The sequence below is a fragment of the Thunnus albacares genome, chromosome 20 (genome assembly GCF_914725855.1).
Source record: "Thunnus albacares chromosome 20, fThuAlb1.1, whole genome shotgun sequence".
Classification (NCBI taxonomy): Eukaryota; Metazoa; Chordata; class Actinopteri; order Scombriformes; family Scombridae; genus Thunnus; species Thunnus albacares.
The window spans coordinates 4430928-4443616 of record NC_058125.1 but is presented as its reverse complement, the minus strand read 5'-3'; the positions used below and the strand labels follow the sequence as shown (position 1 = coordinate 4443616).

Sequence of the window (12689 nt, the reverse complement as noted above, 5' to 3'; positions counted from 1 at the left end):
TTGGGGCTTTAAGAGGATTACATAGGCTTAAAAAACTATCCTAACCTATCATAAAAAATCAAGTATGCATTGTCACCACGCTGGAAGCGAGTTTGTTTTTCTGAGACTCAAAAAAGTTGAATTATAGGCTAAGCAGATACGGTAATTAGCGGATACACGGGACGCATCAACTACATTCAACCGGCTGCTGGTCACGTGTGATTGAGGGTTGTCATGGCAACCGTAAACTATCAAGAGCACACAGAGCTGATTTAGCATCTTACCTGTTTTTACCCCTCCGTTTCAGACTGACTCACGCTACTTCACATCACATATTACAATGTCGGACGCAGGCTCTGATGAGTTTGACGATGAACGCAGCAAACTCGGGGTGAGATAATATAACATGTAACGCTCGGTTTGTTGTTACAATGTTAGAGTAAGCTGGCTGCGCGTTGCGTATATGTGGCTACATGCTGGTCTGTGTTATTTTGTCTCTTTGGATACAAACATTTGTTTATTGGACTGGCGCAGGAATATGAAGGAGACAGGAATGAAGCAGGAGAGAGGCATGGAGTCGGTAAAGCTGTTCTGCCCAACGGAGACGTTTATCAGGGACAGTATAAGAACGGCAAAAGACATGGACAGGTATGATAGTAGAAGTGCCTCAATAGGGCTGAGTGAACACTGAGAGCACTGGGACCAAACCGAGTCCCATTCAAAAAAGTAAAATAAAACAAAAAGTACATGTTCAAATAATATTCATGAAGCTGCCTGTACAGTAGGTGGTCTCTGCAGCCCTCTCTGCCATTTATAAACATTCACACAATCAATCAGTCCATGCTTGCCGAGAAAAAAGCATGATGCATTTTTTTTATCCATATGTCAATTTCTGATGAAAATAGTGTTTTCTATAGTTGCCATAGAAATAAAAGTTGCCTTTATGTTGTCTGGTAAGAACGGCCTCTTTGACTTATTTAATATACTGTCTTTGACTGTTCTGTCTAATAGGGAACATATCGCTTCAAGAATGGGGCAAGATATATGGGAGACTATTACCAGAACATGAAACATGGACAAGGCACCTTCTACTATCCAGATGGGTCCAAATATGAAGGTATAATAAAAGTATTTAAAAAAAAGTGAGATGAGATTGTTTCCAACTTCTGCATTTCATTTATATGTGTGCATGCGGGCAGGATGTCTATCAAAATTTATGTTCACAATCCTGTGAAAGTTCTTAAACCCTTTCAGCTGGTGTGTGTGGAAGCAAATCAGGCATATGTAGGCCCGCTTGGAGTCTGAACATAGACCTTCAGAAACCAGGCTCTTAATGTTGTCTTTGTCTGTCAGGGTCATGGGTTGAGGACCTGAGACAGGGTCATGGTGTATACACTTACCCCAACGGAGACACATATGACGGCCAGTGGCTGCATCACATGAGGTATATGTACAGCTTCATAATCACAAGTTCATGTCAATAAGATGTTTTTAGGTTTCATTTCTGAATGAAGCTTCTGCTTGGCTGGGGTCAAATCTTGGAATTAAGGAGCCGCTTCTCCTTCTCCTGTGCCTTCTTAATTTGAATCAAATACACCGCATGTGTCTTATCTAAAACAAAAGATGCTGAAAACGACATGACAATGTACATTCTGTCAGGAAATAACTGTAGAAAAATGTAAATCTGATTTTGTGTTGTGTAAACCCAGAGTTGGGCCATAACCACAGAAAATGTGAATATTATATTACTGATATCTCTGTTGACATGTTCTTGGTGTTGTCTGATTGCCAGGCATGGCCAGGGCATTTACCTCTACCACGACACTGGCTCAAAGTACAAGGGCTCATGGGTGAATGGCAAGATGGAGTCAGCTGGAGAATACATCCACTCTAACCACAGATACCAAAGTAACTTTGTCAACAATTATGTAAGTTCTGTTACTTATTCCATAAAAAAAGCTTGGCTTGGCTTGGCTGGTGGTTACTGGAGATATAGAATATTTTACTGAAGGGTATGCAGAGGGCTTTGACAGTCTAACTATCCCAGACCTTGTTTCCCAAAAGCATCTTAAAGCCATACCCATCAACAGTTTTATGTAAACAATGGATTTAATAACGATGTTTAATGTTAAAGGTGTAGTGATGAGCCCACAGAGAATTACTCGACTGTGCAATTCTTTATTCTTCTTTATCTTGACCCATAAACATACAAGAGGACTAAGATCAGCACAGCCTGAAGATATTTGAAAACAGGGCCCAAACTCATTTGTGCCAAGCAAAAATAGTTTAAAAAAAATTAGATTATTATCTGAACTTCCTGTAAACAGGATCAGCCTTACAATGTAGTTCTTCTCAATTATATCTTTGAACCTGTAGGTGTCAAAATAAAAACATAATAATAATAGCAGCTTTTATATCGTTGTCCTTTGTAATGTTGTCATCCAATAAATGTCCCATTCTTATTTTGCAGCCGTCTGGTCCAGGGAAGTATGTGTTTGACATTGGGTGTGAGCAACATGGTGAATACCACCAAACAGAGCAGGTAATTGAACATCAGTACACTTCCTGTTGTTTCAACTTACTATGTCAATGGATTTAACTTCCTCATTATATTGTAATACTGCTATAGTGCAAACACCGAACCTGGAACTTTGTCGGGCCACACTGAATGACATGACATTGATACAGTGCATTGAGACACAACATAACCATAACTCTCTTCGACTAAAACTGCAGCCGGCGGCTGTTGAGGAAAACGGTAAAAACATGAAAGCTCAGAGGTCGCCCTACCCGGGCTCCAGAGAAGGTTACCTCAACTTTGGGGCCTTAGGAGAAGCAGAGGAGGTGCTGGCACTGCCTCTATACACAATTACTGGTGCTGTGCCTTTTACAAGAAGCATAGATCACATCAGACTCTTGCATGATGATCTTGGATTTCATCACTTATGAGAATGTCTTTTCATGCACAAAACTGAAATCCTATTGTTGATAGTAGTCTTAGCAGTATTATTATTATTTTCTAGTGTGCACACTTGCCTGTTGTAAGTGCATGATGTAATGGGTTATCTTGAGTGAATATGCATGTCAGTAACTCAGCAGTGTGTGGTGATGCAAGTTGCAGTGAGTTTAATCTTTAGTGAGCCTGGACTTTCAAGATTTGTGTTTCTCTGAGGTTAAAACGCTGAAAACGTCAACAAAAAAGAAACACACTTCTACATACATTTTGATCAAAAGTGTCACAGTAATATATTACATTTTTTAATATGTGTCTAACGCTTCATCTGCTCTTTGCAGGACAGGGCTGAGGGTGAGTGGGGTGAGCTGGCCTCCACCACCGTTCTCAAGTGGATTCCCAAGTGTATTACTGGCCTGACACTGTGCACTCCAGTTAAAGAGACTTCAGGTGAACTTTATCAACCCAAAATGACTGTCAGGGGCAGTGCTATAGCAAAGATTTTAGAAATCCAAACTCCCCCTGCAGAACCCCACCCACCGAAGAAATGTTCGTCTGACCATCAACCAAACTCCATCAAATTTTTTGAACATTTAAAAATAAATCTCACACTTTTTCATAAGTCATACCAATCTGGTGAAGTTCAGTGTTTGTTATTGTTGCAGATTTTGCATTCATTTTTCATTCAAATGTCACATGCCTCAAATACAGAGGTTAGGAGAGGCCAGACAGTGAGACAAGTCGAATGATACACAAAATCTGTTGCACTGAACTCAAGTGTGTGTGTCTGTGTTCTTTCTTTTGTCAGCCCCAGAAACAGAAATGGCTTCAGCAGAGGAGGAGGCAGGCAACTGACTGGACTGACCGATGTGATCAAGCCACAATCCTTTATCTTTAAGCTGTTGGTTAAAAAGCAGAATAAAATGAATAAATCAGTAAATGTATGAATAGGATCTCTTAAATGTGTGTATTTCATGGTTTTCATATAGTGCAGTGTAAAAGAGACACTGCCACTTATAGACTAGCAGCACATTCCTACATTTGATGGTTTAGAACATGAAAGTTCCTGACCTTGGAAACAGTAATTTGACAAAATTATCATAACTCAAGGTCCACTTGCTTTTTTCCAGGAACCAGCTCCAGGGGCACTTCTAATTCTTCTTTTTCTTCTTCTGTGTTGGGCTCTTGAAAACTTTTATTTACTGTGCTACAAAAAGGCATTTTCACACTAGACATTTTGACTTGTCATAGTAGAAAAAGCTCAAGTGTTACTAATTTATAAACTACTATTAGTCCTTTAAAGCTGCTTAGTGGCCATAGTTGAAAAGACATTTTTGGTTAACTATAATGCAGCTTAGTGAAAGGGGGGGTTGCAACAGCCAAATCACAGATGTTACTGTTAGCATTAATTATGGCTCTGTTCCATTCGAGTGTCCCAGAAAGCCATGACAGTGTGACAGTGGGTGAGTGTGCACAATACCAGGACCCTGAAACTGAAGCTGCTAAAGAGAATTCACAATTTAGCACTGTGCTTTTCCTATTGTGACATGTCAACATTTCTGTGTCTATGGAGACTTGGAATGACCTCTGTTACCATTTTGTTTTTTCTTTGGGATTATTTTGACTTAATTTGATCCGTGTGACATTACTTTGTCAACATGTAAGTAAGAACCTATGTTCAGGCACTTGCATGACTGTTACGACACCAAAATGAAATGTGAAACCAAACAGGAAGAGAGGGTGGACAGAGGGATGGAGTCAGAAAATGGAGAGGGAACAAGGGAAATGGAAGATGAGAATTTTGAAGTTAGAAGAGGGAGAGCCTAAGGGAAGAGAATGAAAAAGAAAGTTGAATCATCAAGTCATAGTGAGAATGAACATGAAAATGAAACCTACATGATTGGAATGAAGATTCAGGGATTGAAAGAGTGTGTTGGATGTGGAGCTTTGTCAGAAAAGCACACCGTAGCAAGATGGATTAAGAATGAAGTGGGTATAGATACAGAGACTTGAAAATCCTGGGTTGGGTTCTGGGATGGATATGTACCCAGTGGCACGTTTTCCACTCAGGAAGAAAGCTCTGATAAAAGGTGTTGTTGAAAGAGTCTCATGCAGAGTGGATGCAAGGAGATTTAAAGAGTGTAAAGGGGTGACAGACAACTATATGCCTGATAGAGTGTTCTTGGATCACATTTCGTACCCAGTAAGGCAGTATGTTCCCAAACCTTTGCAGTGTAAGAACTGTTGGAAGTTTGGCCATAGTTTGTTTGTATGTAGGAGTGATTTTGCTAAATTACAGTTAGAATTTATAATGTCATTTAGCAGACGCTTTTATCCAAAGCTTGTGGTGGCAGTACCAGGTGCCTTTCATTGTTGGAGTGTGGTGAGTGGGTAGGGAGCGTAGACCTGAATAAGGGAGCTCAGGTAGGCGGGAGCTGTTTTAGTTGCTGTTTTGTGAGCAAGTGTCAGGGTTTTAATAAGGAGTTGCTAATGAGGAGTTGCACAAGTCAATGCATGATATTACGAAAGCCTGTACCAGGAGTTGTGCTGCATGCTCAGCAGGTAGGGTCTGATCTTACTGATGTTGCACAGGGCAAATCGACATGACCGAGCAATTGAGGCCATGTGAACCTTAAAGGTTAGTTGGTCATCCATCATGACACCCAAGTGTGGGCATGAGTCGGGTGGATTTGAGCTGGATACTGATCTTTTGTTGTATAAAAGGACTGGCTAGGATGACAAGGAGCTTGATCTTAGAGAGGTTAAGTTGAAGGTGGCGTTCTTTCATCCAAATATCGGCAAGGTATGACAAGATCCAAGTAAAGTGTGGTCTGTGAGGTGAAGTTTTTGGCCTTTTTAGCAATGGTAATTAATGTACTGGAGTACAAAGAAAATCTGAGAAAATTGACATAATTGTAGATGCTGCAAGGACATTTCTGGGTGTTGTGGGAGTTTCTGGAGAGGGTGTGCAGCAGCTGTTGAGAGAAGCTTTTAGTTTCTCTCAAACACCTGAAAAATAGAGAAGTTATAGCAGAGTGGGAAATGGGTGGGAAGGGGTTATTGGTTTTTTATTTAGTCAGTAGAGATTTTAGTTAAATCCAGGAGATGGCGGTAATGCAACATTTTGGACGCCAACCGCCACTTAAAACCGATAAGAAGAAGAAAAACAAACAGGAAGAGAATAAAAACACCTTCTCTACACATGCGCCAGGTGAGGACATCGCGTTACCATGAATAGGCGGGCATTTTGTTATATCATATCCATGTTTTCTAATGATCTCTGATCTTCACTGTCAGGTTTGCTGACAGTATTATTTTGAGGGACACAGCCGGAAATGATTGCAGTTATTGCGCGTTACCTGTCACAAATAGTACCTTCATCGTGTAGGACGATAGAGGAAGTGAAACAGCGCATCAAACAGCACCGGCCTGGTTGGATGTCATCATGTGAGACGGTTGAAGGTTTCCTACATAGGTCCCTCTTCAGATACAGTCGGCGCTCTCCAGCATCAGTTATTATTTCAACGCAAACGCCGAGAATGGACGACTGTTGTCAGCAGACGCCACTGTTTACATTCGGCGTGATAGCTGACATTCAGTACGCAGATATCGACGACGGCTTCAATTACTCCCGGACGAGGAAGCGGTACTACAGGAGCAGCCTTCAGCTACTGAAAAATGCCCAGGAAAGTTGGTCCGAGTCGGCTGTCAGGCCAGAGTTCATCCTCCAGCTGGGAGACATTATCGATGGTTTTAACAAGGGCCACGACGCCTCTGAGCGGGCCCTGGACAGCGTGCTGAGAGAGTTCAGCTCCAGCCCCGTGGAAGTCCACCATGTGTGGGGTAACCACGAGTTTTATAACTTCAGTAGGAGCGCGTTGTTGCGTTCAAAGCTCAACAGCACACTACACACCGACAGGAGCTTCAGTGGAGCCCAGGCTGGGGGTGACATCTATGCCTACCACTTCAGCCCGTTCCACGGGTTTAGATTTGTTGTGCTGGATGCCTATGATGTGAGTCTGCTGGGTAGAGACGAGTCCAGTGAGCAGTACAACACTGCTTTGAATTTGATAAAACAGTACAACAACAACGAGGACCTCAACTGTCCCCCAGGTATGCTGTAGATGTCACTAGTATATTTTATGATGTAAATGTAACTAAGTACATTTACTCAAATACTATACTCAAGTACAATTTTGAGGTACTTGTAGTTTACTTGAGTATTTCCATTTGATGCTACTTTATACTTCCACTCCACTACATTTCAGAGGGAAACATTGTACTTTCTACTCTACTACATTTATTTAACAGCCTTAGTTACTTTTCAGATGAAGATTTGACACAATGGAAAATATAACAAGCTTTTAAAATACAACACATTGTTAGAGATGAAACCAGTGGTTTCCAACCTTTTTGGCTTTTGACGTCTTACAAAAAGCAGTGGGTAGTCAGGGTGACATTTCAGATGTCTATGAGTTGTTAACAGCTCCACCAAATAGTGATTTTTCCCTTTAAACTTCTCACATGGTTTCATTTTAACAGATGTTCAAATGATCCAATATTTGGAGAAGAAGTCTAAAAACTGAAAACAGATTTGTGTATCAGAACTTTGTTTTTTCTTCTTTCCTCTCCCATTAATCATCTCACGACCCCTCAGATTTATCTGGTGACCCATTTAGAGGGGCCCGACCCCTAGGTTGGAAACCACTGGACTAAACTAGCTAACTGTATATAAAGTAGTTCAAACTAGCTCCACCTCCAGCAGCTACAACAGTAACATGCTGCTCTAACACTGATGCTTTAGTATTAATAATATAATGATGTCATATATAATAATATATCAGTCAGAGGCAACAAACCACTACTTTTACTGCAATACTTTAACTACATCAAGCTCATAATACTACTGTACTTTTTCTTAAGTAGGATTTTTCATGCAGGAGTTTTACTTGTAATGGAATATTTTTACATTTTTGTGTTTGTACTTTTACTTAATACGGGATCTGAGTACTTCCACCACTGATAACATGTAATGTAATATCACTGTATCAATTGGTGGAATCAGTATTATATTTAGTAGTATAGTAGTGTAGGTTTTCTTCCATTAGGAAGCTGAATTTTGGTTCAATTCAGAAGTTAAAGCAACCTTTGTAACAATTTTGTAGAACAGCAGCCCCTGTGGACACTTGTGACAATTACAAGATAATAATAAATGCTAAGACATACTGTACCAGTAGCATAAGTATAGAAGATAAATAAATAAAGTCAGTAGACGGACTGAATAATGTCAGTGACACAGCAATATCTGTCCAAAGGTTGCTAACAGTAGCCATCATAAGCTAGTGGTCATACCAGGGCATGTTAGCCTGCAGCTGTAAAACCTCTGAGTTTATTGAATGGAGCAAGAGAGCATTTGTTGCTAATGAATGACACTTTTCATTTGTAAGGGGAAGAATTAGTCATTTAGTCTATCAGAAGTTATGTATTCTAGCTATAAATGTAAAGTTAAAGGAAACATAAGGGATATTATTTTTCTGCAGATTCTCTGTTTTGTTTTTACACCACTTAAAATTGTAAAACTAGTACTAGATATCAAAAGCCTAATGCAGTTTAAGATTATTTATGTTTATTGAATGGTTTTTATTTATTAAATTAAAAAAAAGTACTATTTCACTTCTTTTTCACCATCCAGATAAAACTGCACTTTTAATTGATTAGCCAATCAATAGAAAATGAATCGCCAGCTATTTTGATAATCAGTTCATCATTATGAGTCATACTAAGCATGTATGACATTCTTTACAAAGAATTGCATATGCATCACATAGAGCTGGAGCTGCCAAATCAGTCTTTTACCATCATTCCCTGAGCAGCTCTACTGAAGTAGCTTCATGTTTTGCTCATTGTCAATCAGCAGCAGTAGTTGTTGAGAGAGCCAGATTTCCACATAAAGTCTATGGATTTAGATTGGCAATGGGCCTCTCAATTTTCAAAAATGAACTGACCTTCATGCTCTGTGTTCTTGTTGCAGTGTGTGGGAACCTTGAGCAGAGGTTTACCAAGTTCAATGGTGGGTTCAGTAAGGACCAGCTGGACTGGTTAGACTCTGTTCTGTCCTCGGCTGATGAGAAAGGGGAAAAAGTCACTATTGTCAGTAAGTAACATCTGTCTATGGTAGAAACTGTATTTTGCTGTTTGGTATGGGCCCTCATCAGCTTAGCAATCTATTCATGAATCAATAGCACTTCATAATGATATGATTTATCAACATTCATTTTCAAAACTAGTCATGGCATACAACATACTCACATTATGACAGTGTCAAAACAACAGTTAACTACTGAAGAGAACATTTGGCAAAAAGCAAAAGATGCTTCACAAACATGACCGCAGTATGCCACCACTGAAGTAGGGCACTTCACCAGTGGCAGTATTCATAGTTTACCTGCTTCCTTAGTTATCACTACACCTTCCTGTCAGTTGGCACAGAATAAATATTGACCTTAATTCTCATTTTCATGTGTATTTCATGTATTTGAACTTGCTTTCCGTACATGTGTAGCCTATAGTTACTTGTTTATAGCCTAGAAAAATCTCTCATAAATCATGATTGCTAAAACTATGAGGTGATTTACTAAGAAGTCGATCAACAGAAAATTAATCCACAACATTGTTGATAATCAGCTAATTATTTGAGTAATTCATCAAGCAACAAGTCTACAAGTCTATAATATTAACCATGGTCCCTTATATCCAGACCAATACTGTACTGGATTTTTGAGACTGATACCATATCGATATTTCATAATGATATATTGGTTGCTATTCATTTGTTTTACATCAAGAAATAACATAAAAATTTCATACAGAGCTAGTTTACAGCTAATGTAGAGTTGGTATTTTGGCTGTTTGGGGTGAATGAACACAAACTGACCAGTGACCAAATACATGTGAATGAGGCAAGGTGAAAATTTGCCTTGCATTCTCTCTGAATTCACCATTACACTTTCACTCTATAGTTGAAAAATCAGTTTTTCATAAACTTTGTAATGGCGACATTGTTTTCTAAATTACCTTAAACATGTCTTCAGCGTTTCTGTACTGCAGTCTCTACCATAAGCTAATATTAGCCAATATACTGTACCAGTTGGCCAGTTTACCTTTCATATCTGGAACGTGAGCTGAAATCAACAGAAAATTAATCGGCAACTATTTTCATATTGTTGTTTTCATACTATTTTTATCAGTTAATGTTACTTTTTTTAACAAAAATGCAAAATATTAATTGTTTCCAGCTACTTTATTATGAAGATTTGCTGCTTTTCTTTGCCATACATTGTAGTAAATTGAATATATTTGGATTTTAGACTGTTGGTCGGACAAAACAAGCAACCTGAAGACATCACCTTGGGCTTCAGGGCATTGTGATGGGCATTTTCACTATTTTCTGACATTTGTCGCTTAATCGACAAAATAATCGACAGATTAATCGATAATGAAAATAATCATTAGCTGTAGCCCTTGACGGCCATACCTTGGGCCTTGCTGCTAGAATCTAACTTTAAAGGAAGGACTCTCTGTATGTATGTGTGTCCTTTGCGTATCTCAACAACCATTCATCTGATCGACTTCACACTTGGCAGGTGTATTGCTGAGGACCCAAGGAAGTGCAGTTGTTTTGGATGAGCGTTTCCCAAGAAATGCATAAAAATACCTCATAAACAACATTGTGGAGTCAACGAAATGCAGACAGCGCCACTCTGCCATTGCAACCCACATTGTGGTCAGACGGGGGATTACATCTGTAGTGATAAGAACTACCATAGAGAATAAATTGAAAAAGTTTAAAGAGTTGAGCTCTATTCCCTTTCCTCACGTGTGGAACTTTGCATGTATGTTCAAGACATAGTGCAGGATGTCTTAGGCACGTTTTGAACGGGCACTGCAGTTCATCTGATCAACTTCAACTCAGCTCAAAATTGTAGTCTCCCAATATTCTGCATGTGAGGCGTTAAGGGATTATTGGTAAATTGTAGCATCTACTGTTAGTCTGCATGTGAGATATTTAGGGAACATGGGTAAATTGTAGCATCTACCAAGTCTGCATGAGAGGCGTTCAGGGGAGGACTCTGTTCTCTCCTGGACTGAGAAATCAGCCTGTTCCCAACAGGCACATGAGTGGGCGCTGCACTAGTGACTAAAAATGCTAAACGTTAGCATCTTATATTTGAGGATTTGCTTCTTTTCTCTGTGACATATCAATGTAAATGTAATATCTATGGGTTTTGGACTGTTGGTCGTACAAAATGAGCAACCTGAAGAAGCTACTTTGGGCTCTGGGAACTTGTGATGGGAATTTCTTTTACAAGCTTTACACGTTTTCTGAACTAGCCATGTTTTAAAAAGCAAATCAGTAGATCAAAAATCAAAGTAATCATTAGTTACACTCTATAAAATATAATAATTCTGTCCTGCAAGTGCTGTTACACCAGATACCAGAAACACAGCAGCTGCTGAAGTCTATCTGTCAATGTGATACAGAAGACTGAGTCAAATGATTACTGCTGATAATCTTTTTTTCTTTGGTCAGGTCACCTCCCCGTCCATCCCCACTCCACGGACCCCATCTGCCTGGCTTGGAACTTCGATGAGCTCCTGGACATCATACGGTCCCACTTCAGCGTGGTGTGTTTCATGGCTGGACACGACCATGACGGTGGATACCACCGGGATAAAGACACAGGAGTGCACCACCTGACGTTAGAGGGGGTGATTGAGACTCCACCACACAGCAACGCCTTCGGCACGGTCTCCGTGTATGAGGACAGGATGGTCCTGAAAGGGAAGGGGAGGATCACAGATAGAGAGTTTCTGTTCCCATGATGCCAGAATCACACAGATCACAGGGAAATGACACAAGATTCATGACTGAAGGGCTTTTTAGCTGTGCTGGCAATACTTCTGGAATATATTGGCATTTTGAGAGGTATATTCCAGACTGGAAAATTTAGGGGATGTTTGTTACATTCTCTAAGTAAGTCAGGGAATTTTACACGAGTCACTTTATGAGAATAGGAACAATGCACATGCGTATATACACTATCTTGCATCACACATTTATTGCATGGCTTAGGGCTGTCTGTAATTTCTCCACAGCAAGCCCTGTAGTCAGCAAGCCCAAGGAATACAGTTATGCTAATGAGCATAATGTTACCAAAACTGACGTTATATTTAAAGGCCACGGTGAGAATACTTAAAAGATAAAATACTGACAGCTATTACAAAAACACAGACACACATTCTGTCTGCTATGTGTTTCTTAGATGCAAGGTATCATATCCACTTACCTCAGCTGAACACATACTGTACCTCAAAGTTATTTATGGCACTTATAAGTTTTTACTTTTTAAAAAAAATCCTTACAAAGTGTGAAATATATCTTATGCACTGGTTGTGTTTTAAACTGGGGGTTATATGATAAAGTTTGCATATCTGTACGCAAATATTTTAAGGAATTTTATTTTCTATTGGAATTGTTGCCTTTTTGCATGTTGCATATTGCACATAACTGACTTTCTTATACCATCATTTGCTGAGCTATGCATTGTACAATGTAGTGGTAAATATGATCAGTGTGGTGTACTGCAATACACGATATTTATATATTACCCAGTTTTCAGGTGCAAATCTGTATGATTTACAATGTGAAACACTAAGATGAACAATAAAAATCTTTGTCAGCAGGTCACATTCACGT

General features: G+C 39.6%; 2 protein-coding genes across 2 annotated transcripts; both read left to right on the top strand.

Annotated features, from left to right (window-relative positions):
• The first annotated feature begins 203 nt into the window (after positions 1–203).
• rsph1 (radial spoke head component 1) lies at positions 204–3872 on the top strand. Its single transcript, XM_044337924.1, has 8 exons — positions 204–370; positions 514–627; positions 991–1096; positions 1333–1423; positions 1772–1907; positions 2450–2521; positions 3274–3382; positions 3741–3872. The coding sequence occupies exons 1-8, from the start codon at positions 320–322 to the stop codon at positions 3785–3787; spliced, it is 726 nt and encodes a 241-aa protein (XP_044193859.1). The 5' UTR covers positions 204–319; the 3' UTR covers positions 3788–3872.
• Positions 3873–6109: 2237 nt separating this feature from the next.
• adprm (ADP-ribose/CDP-alcohol diphosphatase, manganese-dependent) lies at positions 6110–12680 on the top strand. Its single transcript, XM_044338812.1, has 3 exons — positions 6110–7045; positions 8964–9086; positions 11523–12680. Exons 1-3 carry the CDS (start codon positions 6268–6270, stop codon positions 11813–11815), a joined length of 1194 nt encoding a protein of 397 aa, XP_044194747.1. The 5' UTR covers positions 6110–6267; the 3' UTR covers positions 11816–12680.
• Positions 12681–12689: the final 9 nt, after the last annotated feature.

Bases quoted from the DNA above. Each gene is read 5' to 3' on its own strand.
- rsph1 (XM_044337924.1), top strand. From the start codon at position 320: ATGTCGGACGCAGGCTCTGATGAGTTTGACGATGAACGCAGCAAACTC. The intron at 2,522-3,273 runs GTAATTGAACAT...TGCTCTTTGCAG, and splicing joins AATACCACCAAACAGAGCAG to GACAGGGCTGAGGGTGAGTG. The intron at 3,383-3,740 runs GTGAACTTTATC...TTCTTTTGTCAG, and splicing joins TCCAGTTAAAGAGACTTCAG to CCCCAGAAACAGAAATGGCT.
- adprm (XM_044338812.1), top strand. From the start codon at position 6,268: ATGATTGCAGTTATTGCGCGTTACCTGTCACAAATAGTACCTTCATCG. The intron at 7,046-8,963 runs GTATGCTGTAGA...TTCTTGTTGCAG, and splicing joins GGACCTCAACTGTCCCCCAG to TGTGTGGGAACCTTGAGCAG. The intron at 9,087-11,522 runs GTAAGTAACATC...TTCTTTGGTCAG, and splicing joins GGAAAAAGTCACTATTGTCA to GTCACCTCCCCGTCCATCCC.